The sequence below is a fragment of the Eretmochelys imbricata genome, chromosome 16, assembly GCF_965152235.1.
Source record: "Eretmochelys imbricata isolate rEreImb1 chromosome 16, rEreImb1.hap1, whole genome shotgun sequence".
Classification (NCBI taxonomy): Eukaryota; Metazoa; Chordata; order Testudines; family Cheloniidae; genus Eretmochelys; species Eretmochelys imbricata.
The window spans coordinates 7,271,968-7,290,239 of NC_135587.1; the positions used below are offsets into that span (position 1 = coordinate 7,271,968).

At 58.1% G+C, this 18,272-nt stretch overlaps 1 protein-coding gene across 1 annotated transcript in view; it reads left to right on the plus strand.

The window, feature by feature from the left end:
- Positions 1 to 18,272, plus strand: part of ABCA2 (ATP binding cassette subfamily A member 2) — a 129,969-nt gene that overhangs the window by 70,664 nt on the left and 41,033 nt on the right. Inside the window, exons 10-19 of the mRNA XM_077836235.1 lie at positions 1,388 to 1,710; positions 3,605 to 3,764; positions 5,171 to 5,299; positions 5,959 to 6,126; positions 6,774 to 6,870; positions 7,990 to 8,163; positions 8,279 to 8,381; positions 8,783 to 8,897; positions 15,415 to 15,605; positions 17,290 to 17,440. Coding sequence (XP_077692361.1) covers positions 1,388 to 1,710; positions 3,605 to 3,764; positions 5,171 to 5,299; positions 5,959 to 6,126; positions 6,774 to 6,870; positions 7,990 to 8,163; positions 8,279 to 8,381; positions 8,783 to 8,897; positions 15,415 to 15,605; positions 17,290 to 17,440 — 1,611 coding nt within the window. The remainder of the gene's footprint in view (positions 1 to 1,387; positions 1,711 to 3,604; positions 3,765 to 5,170; positions 5,300 to 5,958; positions 6,127 to 6,773; positions 6,871 to 7,989; positions 8,164 to 8,278; positions 8,382 to 8,782; positions 8,898 to 15,414; positions 15,606 to 17,289; positions 17,441 to 18,272) is intronic.

Below are 18,272 nucleotides of genomic sequence, written 5' to 3' on the forward strand. Positions count from 1 at the left end.
ATCCACTCTCCTTCTCTTTCAGCTGTCCCAGAGCCCTGGTCCATCTCTCCAAGCCATTCCCTCGCTCCCGGGGGGCTTCAGGGTCCTGGGAGGAGATAGTGACTGGAGAGCATTGTCACTTCCACTCTTGGGCATGGCGAGGACTTTGCAGAGCTCCGTCCCACAAGCACCATCACTCGATATCCCTGGGAACAGCCCCACTTGTGGGCATGCGCTCCATGAGTATTCCAGGCACCTGTCCCAGGCCCTGGCCACCAGTGCAGCTGAGGGGTGCAGCTCTCCCCATGTGGCGTGCTCAGTGCTGACTTGCTTTCTGGCATCAGTGAGGGCAGGAATTGCACCCAGGAGTCTCCAGTCCCAGGTGCCATGGGGTCCCTAGGGAGGGGATGGCTGGGGCACTTAACATTATTCAGTTTATTCACCTCTGTTATGTGTGGCTTCTTCCAATTCCGGCTCACTTGGGAGAGCTGCTGGAGCAAGGGAACCGGTGCTGACATGCCCTTGCAGCAGGGCCTGGGCACGGTGAATGTGCCAGAGAGGCGAATAGAATCCCACCGGGTGCTTACCGAGCCTTTCCTAGAAAAACGGCAGAGCCCTACTCAGGGTGCCTGGGTGCAGGGAGCCCAGCTGCTCCACAGACCCACATCCTCTTGCTGAACAGGGTCATTGCACAGTGCCTGCTGTGTTAATTACACTGGCTACTGTCTCTGCCTGTCAGCAGCGGGCCCCCGTTGGCTTTAGGGGATGCAGCAAATGGCCTGGCCCGTACACGTGAGCCTGCCACCTGGAGTGAGGCACCTTGCCATATGAAGTCGGGCCATGGAGGCTTGGCAGGTGTCGGTCACCTTGGGCATGAGCCTGAGGCTTCCTGGTGTTTTCCTATAGCTGCTTATGCCCGTTGCGAATGCACAAGGCCACTGTGATGTGTTTCCATAGAGCTCCCCTGACGCACAGCGCAAGGGGAATGGGGCGTCTCAGGGCAAAGGGAATGGGCCACTGGCTTGCAGATGGTTGCAGATAAATGGGACCCTTCCGTGTGACAAGTAGCCCACTCTGGGGGGTGCTGGAGGGAGCGGATGAGGGGCAGTAGGTGGAGGCTGTGGGAGGAGGAGGTGTGAGGCCAGGCAGAGTGCTGACGGAGTTGAATGTAGGAAGCCAGTGACAGCGTGGGAGGCTGGATGGATGGGGGTCCAGGGCTGTGGGGACAGCAGCCCAGGCTCTGGGAAGCACAGCCTGTATCTGTGATGGACCCCGTGTATTTCAAGCCAGGAGGGCATTTCCTTGGCTCTCTCCTGACTGGACTCCTTGGCCCTGGTAACTGCTGGGAGAGCAGGACCCATGGGCACCCAGCGCTGCTGCTGAACCTCTCCCGCCCTTGGCTTTGCAGCTCAAGCTGGATGAGGTGAACAGCACAGCGGCCCAGCACCGGCTTCACGCCCTCCTGGAGGACCTGGTGGAGATGGAGAAGGTTCTGAAGGACGTGGACATCCTCTCGGCTCTGGCCAAGCTGCTGCCCCAGGGCGCCTGTACCAGCAAAGCACCCCCACCCGCCACCAACAGCACCAGCTGGGGTGGCAACTTCACCGCCGGCGCCAACTCCACCACGGAGGAGGGCGACAGGGAGCCCGTGGGAGAGAACCCCCAGGGCCAGTGCTCAGCCTTCGTGCAGCTCTGGGCAGGACTGCAGCCCATCCTGTGCGGGAACAACCGGTAGGAGCTGCCAGGCGGGTGCCCCTGTCCCTGGGATGAGGGGAGCAAGGGAGCCCGGGGCTGCAGTAACTGAGGACCCAGGGTAGGAGCAAGGTCCCTTGGCAGAGACGGCCCAGGGGTGGGGGTGGCATGAGTGGGATCACGGGGAAGCTGCAGGTTAAGACCAAGCTCCGTTATCAGGGCAGGGAGGGGTGGGAAACTCCTCCTTTGGGAAGAGAGAGCAGGGGTCAGTGCACTAGGCCCAGATGGTCCATTTCCACCCCCTGTGCCTGCAGCTGGCTTGGGCCTGGACACAGGGAGGTAGCCTAGGCCGTGGTAGCAGGGCTGCTTTGGGAGCTGGCCAGCCGGAGAGCCAAGGTCAGCCCGGGCCTCAGAGCTTGCACCCCCTCTCCCTGGCAGGGCGCCCTCCCACCACGGAGCGCAGTTGGTGAGCAAGGCCGCGTGGGGAAAGCCAGGCCGGCTGCTGCCCATGCCAGGGGTAGAGAAAGGGCATCCATCCCCAGAGCTCTCCATCCAGCCCTTCCCTGCAGCACTCCCATCCCCCACACGAGTCCGTGTGCGTGATGCCGGCTGTTGCCCGAGTGGGTCTGCACATCCTGCCCACGTGTCCTTGGCTGTGGGAGGGTTTCCAGGCTGCCACGGCACAGCTCGCACTGCACCAATCCCATGGCGTCTCCCTGACTCACCAGCGTGTGAGTCGGTGTGAAACCGTGCTTGGGCCCCTCGTGCACTGGCCCCTGCACAGCATGGAACGTGCAGGGGTCAGCAAAGGGAGTGCCCCCGAGAGCGGGGCGGGGCAGGACCAGTTTGCCCAGGGGCGGAGCAGGTTGGTTTAACTGCCCTGAGGGGCGCAGGAGATGACCGTGGAGTATCACTGGTTGGGTAGGGGAGCGGTCCAGACAGGGCTCAGTACCAGGCCTTGCCTTGTGCTGCTGTGGGACCCAGCAGCAGATTAATGATTTTGCCGCACCAGGCCCTGAAATAATTGCCGCCCCCCCCAGCCGGCGGCAGCCCCCTGCCCCAGCTCACCTCCGCTCCGACTCCGCCTCCTCCCCTGAGCGTGCCGCTGGGTCCTGCTTCTCCCCGCTCCCTGCCAGCGCTTGTGCGCGAAACAGCTTCTCGCGGCTTGGGGAGGGAAAGGGGGAACGCGGCACGCTCAGGGAGGAGGCAGGGCCGGGGCGGGGATTTGGGGAAGGGGACCAATAGAGGCAGGGAGGGGGTGGAGTTGGGGCGGGGACTTTGGGGAAGGGGTTGGAATGGGGGCGGGGAAGGGGTGGAGCTGGGGCGGCGTCAGGGGCGGGGAGGCACGAGCACCCACCGGTGCTGGGGGAAGTTGGTGCCTCTGTCTGCTCTTACAGATTTGCCACCCCTGCAAATTTGCTGCCCTAGGCCTAAGCCTTGTTGGCCTAGGCCTGAATACGCCGCGGGTGGGAGCCCCAGGCATGTGCCAGGACTGGAATGCTTGGCAGGGTCCTTGCCAGGTCCCCTCCACGATGTACACATGGGGCAGTGGGTTTCGTGAGCGCCCTGTACAGCACTGGCACCTACTCTCCAGAGGGACCTCGAGCTGCAGATCCAGTTCTCCCACAGAGGGGGGGCCTCTGCCTTGGCGGGTGGGGGCGCTGGGGTGACTGAAACGCCGCCTCCTTCTGCAGCCTGGCTGGCTATCAGAGCCCTCCATGACACGGAGGGTGGAGGAAGGCTCCTCGTGCCAGGTATTCGCTGAGGGTGCGGGCTCCCTGCCATGACCCTGCTGCAGGCACGTTCCCCTTTGCTGCAGGGTTGAAGTTCTGGTCCCCAAGGTGCATTGGCAGCGCCTTGCGCGGCTCCCCCGTTGGGCCTCAGGGACGGCCCCTCTGGCCCCAGGACTGACCCCGCGTGCTTCCTTTTCCAGCACCATCGAGCCTGAGGCCCTGAAGCAGGGCAACATGAGCTCCTTGGGCTTCACCAGCAAGGAGCAGCGTAACCTGGGGCTGCTGGTGCACCTCATGACCAGCAATCCCAAGATCCTTTACTCGCCCGTCGGGACGGAGGTGGACAAGGTCATCCTGAAGGTGAGGGTGCTGGCCGGCCCAGATGGGCCTGCACAGGGCGGCCTGGCCTGCTGGCCATCAGACTCTAAGCCCTGCTTCTATTGAGGGGTCCCCTGGAAGCCCCTAAGGTCTCAAAGTCCATGGCTAGCCGGGGTGGCTCTGAGCAGCTCTCTGGAGAGCAGCTTGTGGCAGGCAGCAGCGCTTAAGGAGCCGGGTTTAATGGATCGCTCCAGCCCTTGAGCTGTGCCATGGAGCCCTGGGGGCCCATTGAGCTCTGCCTTGGAATCGGTAATTAAGGCTCAGTGACTGAAGGCAGCATGCAGAAGGGGAGGGGGAAGGTATTTTCCCTTCCTCCAGCTGAATTGCTGCTGGAGGCCGAGCTCAGTGTGACTGTGGGCTCGTTGTAACATCCGCAGCTGTTCTGGGCTGCGTGGCAGCCAGCCAGGGTGGTTTCCAGCCCAGTGCCGCAGGCTGCTGGCCCTCTTTGGCCTGTAGGTGACACCTCGGAAGCCGGGTGTTCATTTCCTTTGTGGTTTCCTCTGACATCGCCGGTCCCAGCGCCAGGCACACGACAGGAAAGTGCATGATGCCAGCCCAGGGCCAGTTCCCTGCATGAGGCTTGTTACACCCAGGCAGTGAATGGCAGAGGCCAGCGAGAAGAATGCTGGTTTAGCAGCATTGCGTACCTGCTTTGCACACAGGTAAATGCCCAGGCAGAGAGGAATTAGGTCCCAGGGTCCCATCTGGAGGCCAGCTGCATCAGTGCCATTCACTATCGGCGACCGGGCAGGCCTTGTCTGGGTTACAAGAGTTGTGCTGATTTAATTACATTGGTTTTAAAGTGACCTAGTTAAACTGGTGAGGGCCCCTACCATAGATGCATTGAAGTGGGTTTAACCCTTGCTTAGACTGGCTTCTGACAATGCCTACAGGCTAGGACCGCATGCTATAGACACAGAACGAGCCAGTCCCCGCCCCCAGGAGCTGGCAGCGTAAGAACAGACTAGACAACTCACTGACGGCAAAGCCAGGGAGCACAAGGGGACTGGGATATGCTGCCCAGCGGGACAAGCTGGGAGCACAGCCAACTGGCTGCCTCCCATTGTCCACAAATGAGTGAATGATGCTAAACCGATCCGGCTGAGGGTCAGGCCAATTTAAAGGCGTGTCTCCACTTGAAAGTGAATTTGGATTAAGAGTGGAGGTGAATTTCAAGTGCAGTAGCTACTCTGGAGTAATGCCGTGTGTGTCTGCACTGGTTTGACTTGTCCAGCTCTCCCTGCTGCGTATGGGTCCTTAACCCTGCTCTTGTGGGAGCCTTAATGACCTGGGCAGCATACTGATCCCAGTCCCAGGCATGCAGTGGGCCAATCGTCTCCCATTGCCTCCATGTCCCCTGCCATCTCCACTCCCCTCTCTCCCCACAGGCCAATGAGACCTTTGCCTTTGTCGGGAACGTGACTCGCTACGCCCAGGTCTGGCTGAACATCTCCTCCGAGATACGGGGCTTCCTGGAGGAGGGCAAACTACAGCGACGGATCCGCTGGCTTCAGGAGGTGCTTGTGGGCCGGGGAAGGGGAGGAATGGGTTTGGAGCGAAGCCAATAGACGGCTCTCATCCGGGTGCGGGACTGTTGGGGAGGGCTGTCTCCCCTCAGCCTGTCAGCTCCCAGACTTTGTATCCAGTCTCGGGGGCGGGAGCCAACATTCTCAGACCGGGGTGTCAGTGCTGAGTGACGCAGTTTGACCATTCAGATGCCTAGTTATAGTAACATTACAGAACAGGGGAAGGGAGAGATGTCTTCTGGGCCCCTTCCCTGCTCCTGGCTTACTGAGGCTGGCTGGCTGCCTCCAGCTGCCCCGTGACCAGTGCACCAGATGCCAGGGCACATGCCCTATGCTGGGCACTTCTCTCTGTATTGCATTGGCATGGCAATTCAGTGCCCGATTGCCCACAACCCTGCTTTGTTCCTGATGGCCGTGCAGGGTTGTGTAAAGCGCCCCTGCTGATGAGAGCAAGGGGGGCAGATAGGAAGGTGTTTGCACGGCTGCAAATGATGGTGCACGGCAGGGGGAGTGGGGCCCCCCCATGTGAGTTGTGCAAGTAGCACCAAGAGGAGATGGGGTGAGGTATGGAAGCCCCTCAGCTCCTCTGCACCATTTCATCCTTTCTTTCCTCGGTCTGTCTCTCTCCCCGGGCCTATCCTTCTCCCCAGTTCACCAATGACCTCCACAAGCACCCCGAGATCCTGAACGCCTCGGACAACAACCTCCTCCGCAGCTTCATCGACAGCAACTTCTCGCTGCCCAATGCCAGCGCTCTGCTGCAGCAGCTGGACACCATCGACAATGCCGCCTGTGGCTGGATCCAGTTCATGGCCAAGGTGCGGGCCACGCAGCCTCTTGGCGCCAAGCCTGGGTCCTGCCAGGCTGCCCAGGAATGCTGGGAGGCCCTGCTGCCTCTGTACCGGGGCTCGTCTAGGGGGCCTTGTAGTAGCTGGGTGGTCTGTACCCCCTAGGATCCCCTGGAACCACAGGTTCAAATCCTAGCAGGTCTGACTCAGCCCTTCCTTGCTCTAGTTTGCTGTGCCAGGACCTTTCACCTGAGGCCGCTGTGTGTGGGCCTCCCAGAGCACTCTGCTGAAGAGTTAGGGCGTAGCTGGTAATGGGGGTGAATGCGGGGTAGATCCAAGCGCCTTTGGCAGGGCTGCTTGCAGGACTCCCCTTGGTGGCCAGCCGCAGCTACGGGGAGCGCCGTCCTGATGGAGTAGCCCCTGGGTGCGCAGAGAGGTGGCTATGGCTGTGCACTGGCCCCAGGGCTGGCAATGCACTCTGCTCGGGCTCAGGCTGTCTCATCAGTGCTCCCTGTTTACACCCCATCCCGGGGCAGTGTTTGGATGCAGCTGACTGAGAGGGAGTTTGGGACAGCGGCCACGGGAGCGTGCCCAGGAACGCCCCCCGCGGGGCAGCAGGAGCACGGGGAGCTGTTCCTGGGCAGTGGGGGTCTCACGGGGCCTTTCCCTCCCGCCAGGTCAGCGTGGACATCTTCAAGGGCTTCCCTGACGAGGAGAGCATTGTGAACTACACGCTGAACCAGGCGTACCAGGACAACGTCACGGTGTTTGCAAGTACGTCCCAGCCCCGGCCTCATGCTTTCCTTCCCTCTCCTCTCTCCGGTCACTGGGCCACACTTGGTTCGTCTCCCTTGTCATCTCAGGGCATGTCCATTCACCATCCTGCTGACTTGCAAGCTTGGAAACCAACCCCCCGGCTTTGTCTGTCTGCTCTGGGCCCAGCCAGCTGCCGTGGGCTTTGAGCCCAGCACTTCCAGATCTGTGGGTTTGGATTTTGGGGCTTACTGGAGCGCCTGAGTGCAGCGAGGCCCATTTGCTCAGCCACCCCATGGCCTCAGCTAATACTAGGCCCTGGCTTCTGGGAACCAGCTTCACTGCAGCTCCCCCTTTTGTTAGAGCCCCTCATGGGAGTGGGGTTTGGGGCTCATGTTGCTCCGTGTCTCAGCCAGACCCAGCACTGCTGGGAGCACCCATCCCCCATGGGGCTCAGGCAGCAATTACCGGGAGGTAGCAGTCCCTAGGGAGGCTGGCAGGATCAGCCGATCCCTCCCCTAGGTCTGTCTGTCGATCCCTGCTGTGTTTGCGCTTGCAGCATGTGCAGGAGGCTGGCAATCTAAGGGGATCATGTGTGTGCCATGAGCAGGGAGTGCACGCTGGCCGGTGGCCTGTACAAATGCTAGCCGGCGGGCTGCCCTTTGGGCAGGTCACTAATTTCAGATACAAGGAATCCCCCCCAATAATCCCCATGTGTATTGTCCATAGCAGGAACAGAAGGCACTATGGGAGAGAGCAGGAGACTGGTCTTGGCCCTACCACTAACTTGCTGGGTGACTTTGGGCTAGTCACTGAACTGCTCCGTGCCTCAGTTTCCTCAACTATAAAATGAGGGAAGCTCTCTTAAGGTGGCTCCGGGTCTTAATGTAAAGGCCTGTGAGATGCTCCTCTTCTCCTGTTCTGGATTCTCGCTGCCCCCTCGCGTGGGGTCGGGTCTGAAGCTCACTGAGGTCAATAGGACCCCATTGATCTCTTTGGGTAATGCCCTCGGTGCGTGGGCTGCCCGCTTGGGTCCCGGAGGAGTGAGTGTGCCCTCCCTGCCCCGGAGTACGCTAGCCCCAGAGCTGGCAGGGAGAGGAAGGCCCCAACTTCAGCGCTCTGAGCATGCTCTTCCCTCAGGTGTGATCTTCCAGACCAACAAGGATGGCTCCCTGCCCCCCCACGTGATGTACAAGATCCGGCAGAATTCCAGTTTCACCGAGAAGACCAACGAGATCAGGCGGGCATACTGGCGCCCGGGCCCCAACACGGGCGGGCGCTTCTACTTCCTTTACGGGTTCGTGTGGATCCAGGGTGAGTGGCCTGGGTTCCTCCTGCCAGCAGCCTCATAGCAGCGCCCATGGCACCCTCTTGATGAGTGGCACCGTCCCTGCCCCTCGCTGACCTGGGCTCTTCTGTCTCCCCTCAGACATGATGGAGCGAGCCATAATCAACACCTTCGTGGGCCACGATGTGGTGGAGCCCGGCAACTACGTGCAGATGTTCCCGTACCCGTGTTACACCAGGGACGAGTGAGTTACGCCAGGAGTGGGTGAGGGGGGAGAACGACAGCGGGAGTGTCATGCCATGTCATGGGGGGGCTGCAGGGACCTGACACACCAATCCCAGTCCCTGCCTCTCCCCTGGGCAAATACCTTGCTAGGCCCAAGTGGCCTCCAGCAGGAATTGCCTGGGTGCCAAACTGAAATGGAGACAAGGCCCCAGCCCAGGCAGTGTGGCGAGAACTTGGCCGTGACGTTTCGGCACGGTGCTTGGGGCTGAGGGAGACTGGAGCAGAATTGATGGGCCCCTATTCCACTTCCTTCCCCTCCCACCAGCGAGGGTTGGTGCAGGGCTCCCTGTCGCCCCAGACCCACATGGGGAGGCTGGCCAGCAGGGCGCTCTCATGGTGCTTTGCTGCTCTCTTTCCCAGTTTCCTGTTCGTCATCGAGCATATGATGCCCTTGTGCATGGTGATCTCCTGGGTCTATTCGGTGGCGATGATGATCCAACACATTGTGGCGGAGAAGGAGCATCGGCTGAAAGAGGTGGAGACCCCCAAGCACCTGCAGGCAGAGCAATGGGGTGCTGGGATTTAGTGTCCCTCTTGGGGCCTGCTGGGGTGGCAGGAAGCGGCGGGGAGGAAGGGAGATGGTTGACCGCGCAATCCAGTTGCGTGGAGGAAAGCAGGAGAGGAGCACTGCCCATGCCCGTCGTGGCATAGGTGGGACCACCTGCTGGGCCCTGGTTGTCTAGCTGTGCTCTGTGGAGGAGTGAGGCTGGCTCCACCTCTTTGCTTCCAGCGGCTGTGTTGCAATTGCAATGCAAGAAGCTAAGGGACCAGGAAGTGCCTTTGTGATGTAACCTTTCCCACGTCAGCAAGTGCTGGCCCGGCACAGAGATGTTACGGGACCCTGATGGGGTGATGTCTGTGCCATTGTGAGCAATGGGTAGGTGCCTGGTAGGACATTTTCCACCCATGGGGACGTTTGTGGACCCCTGAGTGAAACGTTACAGGGAAAGCCCTGGGGCCTGATTCTCTCCCCGGTGTAAATTGGGGTAACTCCATTGAAATTGGTGTAAAATGAGAGCAAGCGAGAGGAAAGACAGACCCATGGTTGCTTCCGTTCTCCAAACCAGAGCACAAGAGGCACGGTTCCACGGGTGAGACTCCCAGGGATGGGTTTGTCCCCTGCTAATCACTCTGAGGCCGAGGCGTGCTCTGTAGTTCCCCGGCTCGCTGCAGGCCCGTGTCATTAACTGCCAAGGACCCTCTGCAGCAGTAGCACAGCATGGGCCTTGGGACCAAGGTGTCGTTCTCCGGGTCTCCAGAGCTGGATGGTACCACAGGGATATTTCCAGCTCCAGGTGCCTGCGCGAACATCCTAAAGCAGCAACGTTCCAGCGTGACCCCTGCACTCGGAGCCAGCCTGGCTCTCAGGGAGCAGTGGGATCGCACTGCTGGCTTGTCCTGTGGGGAACATCCCTGCTTGGTGACAGGAACAGAGGAGCCGACGGGGTCTCTTCTACCTCAGACACTGAGGATCCTGTTTCCATGCCCCCTCCCTGTTCTCCCCATCACCTGGTTTCTGCTCCAGGCGAACAGCAGCGCTTTGTTCCTTGGCTGGCACTGGTTCCCCGCGCAGAGCCTGGCTGCAGGAGCAGAGAGGGTTCTGGTGGCAAACGAGAGCAGGCTGAAGGCGCTAGGGCGCAGTGCCAGGCACAGCAGGCTATCAATCCTGGGCAATGTGAGACCAGCCTGCCTTTGCCAAGTTCAGGAGTAGCAGGCTTCTGTAGAGGGCTTTTCCCGTCCCTGTTGGATGCTCTGGTGAGCAATGCAGATGCAGCAGAACGGACCATAAAGGCTCCCAGCCCGAGCCTCTTGCAGCCCTGCTCACTGATCTGCTTGTGCATGTTCCCAAGGTCTCCTGATTGGGATTCCCACAAGGAAATCAGCGGTGCCCTTGCTAGCCAGACACACTGCTTCCCTGGCATTGAGATTTTTGGCATCCCACAGGGCTCTGCCGGGGCTGTGAATTGTCCTTCCCTGAGCACCCCATCAGCTACCCATCCCATCCCTTCAGTTTGGTTTAGCCTGCTTTTACCTACAGTGCCAGCACCCGGCTCATGGACCCATGCAGATGGGCCACTTCAGAGCTGCCTGACGGGAATGGACCCCAGAGCCTCTCCCCACATCGCTTTGGGGGAGTGCCGCTCAGGCCTGCACTCTGCACTCGGGGCCATCACTGGGTCAGACCAGTCTTTCTGAGTGCATGGGCTCTCTCATCCAGTATGAAGCCTGCCCCTCTGCCTGCCAGGCTGGCCTGCTGCCAGGGCCCAGGCTGAGGGAATCTGTGCCTGCCCACCTTGGCAGGAAGCTGGGAGACCCTGCACAGAGGCAGCACAGGCTGGGTAGTTTGGGAGCCAGAGAGAACCACAGGGTCTGTCAGTGTCCTGCAACCCCAGCCCTTTTGAGCCATTACCCACAAGCCCTGTCTTGTCTGGGCCCCAAGGGACAGTGCTCTCTCTCTTACAGGGACAGCTGGGCTTAGGCAGGCTGAGCAAGGAGAGTGGGTGGCTTTTCTCTCCCATAAAAGCTGTGGCCTTCTCTGCCCTACTGCAGGATCTGAGTTAACACGGGACAGGACCCAACTCCCTCCAGTTCCTTGGCTGCTGAAGGAGCAGAGAGTTCTACGCATTCTCTGAGCCATCAGTGCTTCCCTTGCCCTGGCGTCATCCTTTGTTCCCCTTTGGGGGTGTCCCTGATCCACAGGATCAGTGCAGTGGCCCCAGCTTTAGAAGGGTCTCTAGGAGGAACCCCCTCAGTGTGCCAGTCCCCCTAGGGGTCTCGCTTTTCCTACAGGGTAAGCCACGTGACTTCACCGTCTCCTTAGACTGGACCTCTGGGCCTGCAGCACCCCTGCTTCCCACCATGAGCCCCGTTCAGGGAGTCCAACTGAGACAGGCCCCAATGGAGACTTATCCACTCTTTGAGGATTGATGCACCTTGCCCAGCATTTGCAGTGACCCTCACACAGCGTTGTCAGAACAGTCGGCTTATTTGTTAACTGGAACGCAGCGTGGGACGTCCTGAGGGTAGCACAGAGATGAAGGTTAAGAATAGTCCATTCTGGTCAGCCCAGAGCCCAGCCAAGCTGTAGTGAGCTCCATTGCTCAAGCTCTGTCTCTCCATCTGATTTCCTTTGTCAAACTCCAGGTGAGAGCTCCGACTGCCTCTAGCAGCCAACACTTATCCCCTCCCACCTACCCAGTCCCTTGTTCCTGAGCTGGGGAGATGCTGCTCAGCCCCTGCTGAGAGGCGGGGAAGTCTATATCTCTCTGGGGCCTTGGTTGCTAGGTATCAATGTCCAGGCAATTAAATTTGCCATTGTCTTTTCAGAGGCTCCATTGATAAGGGAACCCAGATCCAGACAGCCAGGTGACACCCATATCTATGTCTCTTTCACCGCTATGAGAGCAAACAGCCCTTTCTCACCCCTTAGGTAACAATGCAGCACATGGGGAAACTGAGGCACACACAAGCTTCATACAACATACTACAAACAATTCCCACTTCATCACAGGGGCCATAGCATCAAAGAATCGTAGGACTGGAAGGGACCTCGAGAGGTCATCTAGTCCAGTCCCCTGCACTCATGGCAGGACTAAGTATTATCTAGACCATCCCTGACAGGTGTTTGTCCAACTTGCTCTTAAAAATCTCCACATCCTCTCTCGGCAATTTATTTCAGTGCTTAACCACCCTGACAGTTAGGAAGTTTTTCCTAATGTCCAATCTAAACTGCCCTTGCTGCAATTTAAGCCCATTGCTTCTTGTCCTGTCCTCAGAGGTTAAGAAGAACAATTTTTCTCCCTCCTCCTTGTAACAACCTTTTATGTACTTGAAAACTGTTATCATGTCCACTCTCAGTCTACTCTTCTCCAGACTAGACAGACCCATTATTTTCAGTCTTCCCGTATAGGTCATGTTTTCTAGACCTTTAATCGTTTTTGTTACCCTTCCCTGGACTTTTTCCAATTTGTTCACATCTTTTCTGAAATGCAGCGCCCAGAACTGGACACAAGACTCCAGTTGAGGCCTAATGAGAGCAGAGTAGAGCAGAAGAATTACTTCTTGTGTTTTGCTTACAACACTCCTGCTAATACATCCCAGAATTATGTTTGCTTTTTTGCAACAGCGTTACATTGTTGACTCATATTTAGCTTGTGGTCACTATGAACCCAAGATCCCTTTCCGCAGTACTCCTTCCTAGGCAGTCATTTCCCATTTTGTATGTGTGCAACTGATTATTCCTTCCGAAGTAAAGTATTTTGCACTTGTCCTTATGAAATTTCATCCTATTGACTTCAGACCATTTCTCCAGTTTGTCCACATCATTTTGAATTTTAGTCCTATCCTCCAAAGCACTTGCAACCTCTCCCAGCTTGGTATCGTTCACAGACTTTTTAAATGTACTCTTTATGCCATTATCTAAATCATTGATGAAGACATTGAACAGAACTGGACCCAGAACTGATCACTGCGGGACCCCACTCGATATGCCCTTCCAGCTTGACTGTGAACCACTGATAACTACTCTCTGGGAACAATTTTCCAACCAGTTATGCACCCACTTTATAGTAGCTCCATCTAGGCTATGTTTCCTTAGTTTGTTTATGAGAAGGTATCAAAAAGCTAACGTCAAGATATACCACATCTACCACTTTCCCCATATCCACGAGGCTTGTTACCCTGAAAGCCATCAGGTTGGTTTCACCTGATTTGTTCTTGACAAATCCATGCTGACTGTTACTTATCAAAATTATTATCTTCCAGGTGTTTGCTTGCTTAATTATTTGCTCCATTATCTTTCCGGGTACAGACGTTAAGCTGACTGGTCTGTAATTCCCCGGGTTGTCCTTATTTCCCTTTTTATAGATGGGCACTATATTTGTCCTTTCCCAGTCCTCTGGAATCTCTCCCATCTTCCATGACTTTTTGAAGATAATCACTAATGGCTCAGATATCTCCTCATTCAGCTCCTTGAGTATTCTAATCTAGGATGGATTTCATCAGGCCCTGGTGACTTGAAGACATCTAACTTGTCCTAGTGATTTTTAATCTTTCCCTATTTTAGCCTCTGATCCTACCTCATTTTCACTGGCATTCAGTATGTTAGATGTCCAATTGCTATTAACCTTTTTGGTGAAAACTGAAACAAAAACATCATTTAATGCTTCTGTTATTGTTTTTCCTCCCTTGTTTAGTAACAGGCCTACCCTGTCCTTGGTCTTCCTCTTGTTTCTAATGTTCTTGTAGAATGTTTTCTTGCTAAACTAGCTAGAGACATAAAGGGGTAATCTCTCTTTGTGCCTTGGCCTTTCTAATTTTGTCCCTACATACTTGTGTTATTTGTTTATATCCATCCTTTGCAATTTGACCTACTTTCCACTTTTTGTAAGACTCTTTTTTGAGTTTCAGATCATTGAAGATATCCTGGTTAAGCCAGGGCTGTCTCTTGCCATAGTGTCCATCTTTCCTACGCATGTTTCGGACAGTGAGAACAAACCGAACTGGGGAGTGCTCCAGCTGTGCCCTCTGTCTGAGGGGCCTGCTTTGTTCCTCTAGCATTTTCCCATGAGCTGTGTCTCACATCGCCAGGAGGCCCTGGGTGGAAGCGTTGGGCTTCCCCCACACGGTGTCTGGGCCTTGTCTAGCACAGCCAAGCCTCATCTCAATTTCACGAGAAGCAGCGTGGTGATCAGCAGGGTTGCCGAGAGCTGGGGGGTGGGATCAGAGGGAACCTGTGTCGGAGAAACCAACAAGCCGGCAAAGCGTGAGCCGTACGGATCCTGCTCCATCCCCGGCAGAAACGGATGCCTGGATTGCAGTTCCTGAAGGGCTGCTGCCTACCCTGGAGAATACACCTTTCAGTCACCTCATTGTCTCCATGACTACCGTCTGCCCTCTCCCTGCTAGCTGTGGCGTTCCCCCCCTCCGCCCCACACTCGTGTTCCCCGCGGGGGCTCGAGGCAGTTAGCTCACCCTCCCCAGGGGAGGTCGGTTTGAGTTCAGGCCATCAAACAAGCATTGCGCGGCTCAGTCTGCCTCCCCGGGCCCTGTGCTCTGCCTCGCTCACTCTCTCCAGCCAGGAGACTTTTACCGCCACTCCTGCTCTCTTGGCACCTCCCAGCTCCGCTTCGAGAGGCCCTGCTACAGCCGAGGGCTGAGCAGCCCCAGTGATGGGGACCGAAGAGTCCCGCTGCCTCCCAGTCCCCGCCGTGGATCAGTTCCTCCCCCGCTCACCTTATCGTGGGGCCAAGAGCTAGGCAAGTCCAGAAAAGGTCTGGACCCTTATATGGAGCGGGAGAGAGCTCCGGCTGCAAGCCGTGGGGCTGCAGAGCAGTGGGTCTCATCACTGCCCCCTGCAGGGTCTCTTGCACCTCCCTCTGAAGCAGATGGCGAGAGTTGGAGATGGACACTGGGCTAGTGGACCTCTCGGTTTCCTGTTTCTTCTCCTGCTTCCCTACTGCTCCATTTGCCTGCCCTCACTCAGAAGAATCCGGCTTCGCCAGCCAGGCCAAATCCAACCTGGCAATACTTTGGCAGCTAAAAGTCCAACCACAGTAATAAACCAGCAATCCCTTTGACCTCCAGAGACCGGCCAGTGGAAAATAAGAGCCACCCCAACCAAATCTCTAGTGCCACAGTCCCAGAATGACCCACTGGGCCCCTTGCTGTGCCCAGGGCCTGCCAGCCTCTGAGTGTTGGGGTCACAGACGGGAGCTGCGTGTTTCTCTCTCCCGCGCTGCTTCTTTCCCCTTCTACCTGCCTGTGTTTTAAGAAGAAGCAGGATCAGACTCTAGTGCTTGAAGCTGAGAGCGACCAGCTGCACAGACCAGCCAGGGCCGCGGGACGTACTCTCGAGCTAGGCGCTTTCCCCTTAAGGATTCCTGGGTGCATAGGGAGAGGGAGGAATAAGTTGGCAAGGTGGGGACTTTTCCCATGGAACCAGCCCCAGTGCGGCCATGGGCTCTGATGGCGCATGGCACCGTCTCTTGCAGGTGATGAAGATGATGGGCCTGAATAACGCAGTCCACTGGGTGGCCTGGTTCATCACCGGCTTTGTCCAGCTCTCCATCTCCGTCACCGCACTCACTGCCATCCTGAAGTATGGCAAGGTCCTGATGCACAGTGACGTCTTCATCATCTGGCTCTTCCTCGCCATCTACGCCGTGGCCACCATCATGTTCTGGTGAGCGCTGGCGGCTGGGGCGGGGCAGAGGATGTAACACAGCAGTGATGGCAGGGGGCCCAGAAGCTGGGACGAGTCAAGCAGCCAGAGGGGGAAGGGACCAGAGCAACGAGGCCTCTAGGCATGTGCTACCTGGGGCATGGTTGCTGTCTCTGAGCCTGGGGAGACTCTGGGTGGGCTGGGGTAGTGTGGTTAATTTGTTACTCTGGGGTCTGGATTCCATTTTGATCCAATGTGTGATTTCACAGTTTATAGCAAAGCCATAATGCTGGGGCCACTAGCGAGGGACCATGTTCCAGAGAACTCCCAGAGAAGGGGAGCCATGGATGTAACCAGGGTCACCCCCGTGCTGCTCGCGCTGGGCCCCTCATTCCAGGAAGGCAACAATGGGTCATTGAGCTACAGCCCCAGCCTGAGCCCTGGGCACTGCCTGTTTCTGCACCACCAACAGCAGGATTAACGGTGGTTCTGAGCAATGGGTAGAGATGGGATCCCGGGACGGTCTGGAATCGTTTCGCAGCTAAAGGCCAGATAGTCCTCTAATGCTGGTGTAACTCCCAGGGCTTCCATGGAGCTCCTCCTGATTTACAGCAGTGTAATTAGAGGAGAATCGAGCTTGTGGACAATGCCACAAGCTCAAACCTCTGAGTCGCTGACTGATTCTGGCATTGCCCAGTGGTTGGTGTAAAGGGGGCGGCAGGCTGACTGGCGGTGAGGAGCCTGCACCGTTGGGCTGTCGCAGGATGCGGGTATCTGCAGGGATCGGCTGGCTTGTGGGCCGGTGGGAGTTATTTACGGTGCTGAGGATCGCAGGGAAGAAGATTCTCCCGTCAGTTGGCAGCAGGTGTCGTCCTCTTCCACGTTCAGTTAGGAGGAACCACAAAGTCGTTGTGGTGCAGCCGCTGTGGCTTTAAAGGGCAGTGGGGAATCTCTGCACCCATGTGGTGGTCACAGTGACACACCTCTGCCATGGCTCTCCTTGCCGGGGGGCGCGTGGTCTGGTCAGAGCTGGTTCTGCCGTACTCTCTCTGCTCTGTTCTGAGGGGTGTTTGCCTCCTGGAGGTTTCAGGAAGGGAGCCGGCCATGGGGCCCGAGGAAGCAGGGTTGGTACTGAGTTCTCAGCACCGAGCCACCGGCCCAGTCCTGCTGTCCGACAGCTGGTGGGCCAGTCCCACCCCTCCTCGGAGCCCCTGGTCCTGCTGGCAGCGGGGTGGCTCACTGGCAGGCTCAGCAGAGAGGCCAAGGACTGAAAGGTGGGTGGCTACCGAATTCCCTGGGTGCCCCCCCAGCGGGGTAAGGCCCACCAGCAGGGCAGGCTGAAGGAAACCTGCTGGGCCACTCCATGCTGGGCCTCTTGGGTAGCAAACAGAGGGTTTCTGTCCCCAGGCTGCCAAGGAAATAGCCAGGTCTGCCCCCCGGAACTCCAGCGGCGGGGGTCCCATCCTCTGATGGAGTTTGACAGGGTGTGGGAGGTGGTCATGCCTCTTTTTCTCGGAGGTGGGTGATGAAGTGTGGGGGGGCATCTGAGCCTTTTTCTCTGGGGGGAGAGGTGGGGCTGGGGGAGGCCTAACACCTTCTCTCTCTGGGGCTGGTGGTCTGCCCCCCCACTCGCTGGGGCTGGGGCTGGGGCTGGCATGACCCCTTTCCCTTTGCGGCAGAGGATGTCACACTGTCTGCCCTACAGTTTCCTGGTGTCCGTGCTCTATTCCAAGGCCAAGCTGGCCTCTGCCTGCGGGGGCATCATCTACTTCCTGAGCTACGTCCCCTATATGTACGTCGCCATCCGGGAGGAAGTGGCCCACGACAAGATCACGGCCTTCGAGAAGTGCATTGCCGTGAGTACAGGGCATGGCCCGGTGTGGCTCCCTGCAGGCCCTGAGCCTGGCCTCCCTAGGAACGGGGTTCCCCAGCTCTGCTCCCTCCATCACCAGTCAGCTCCCCATGTCCCATCGCCCTCCCTGCTGCCAGGATGGGCGGGGCATGCTCCCTGCTTCTTGCCCAGCATGCGGACAGGAGGGAGACACCACACCCCCGGCCATGCCTCCAGCCCCAGTCACTGGAGGAGTCAGGCCGCCTCTGGCAAGAGAACTGCCTGCTGCAGCCCCAGGGACCAAGTGGCCTTCAGCAGGGCAGAGCTGGAGAAACCGACATGCTCGTGGCAGCACATTTCCAGCCTAACACCCTTCTGCTTAGCCAGAGCCCGGCTGGGACAGGGGCTCGAAGGGCAGGGGTCTTGAGGACTCCCAAAGCTTGGGCTGGGGGCTCCGCTGCCCTGCAGGGTGGGGATAGGGAGCCTCGTCCCCTCCAGGAGAGTGGGATCCCTGCAGAGGAGTGTGCCAACTAACACGTGCTGCACACTGTGTCCTCTCCAGCGCTTCGCAGGGTGGGGGAGCCTGGCACTGCCCAGCTGCACCCTGTGATGGAGCTGGGCTGCATGTCTGCTCCCTGCCACTGTGCTGGGTAGGGCAGGAGCTGGCCCCTTGTGAGGAGCTCATGCCCCAGTGTGAATCCTGATTTTAGAGCCACTGCATCAGGGCGCCTGCAGGAGGCAGCGGTGCTCCCTTACCCCACCAGCCACACCCCAATGGTCTTTCTCCCTTTGCTGCAACCAGACCCTCCGTGGATTCCCACCCTCACCTCCAATGACTTTCGTCCCCCCATAGCCCT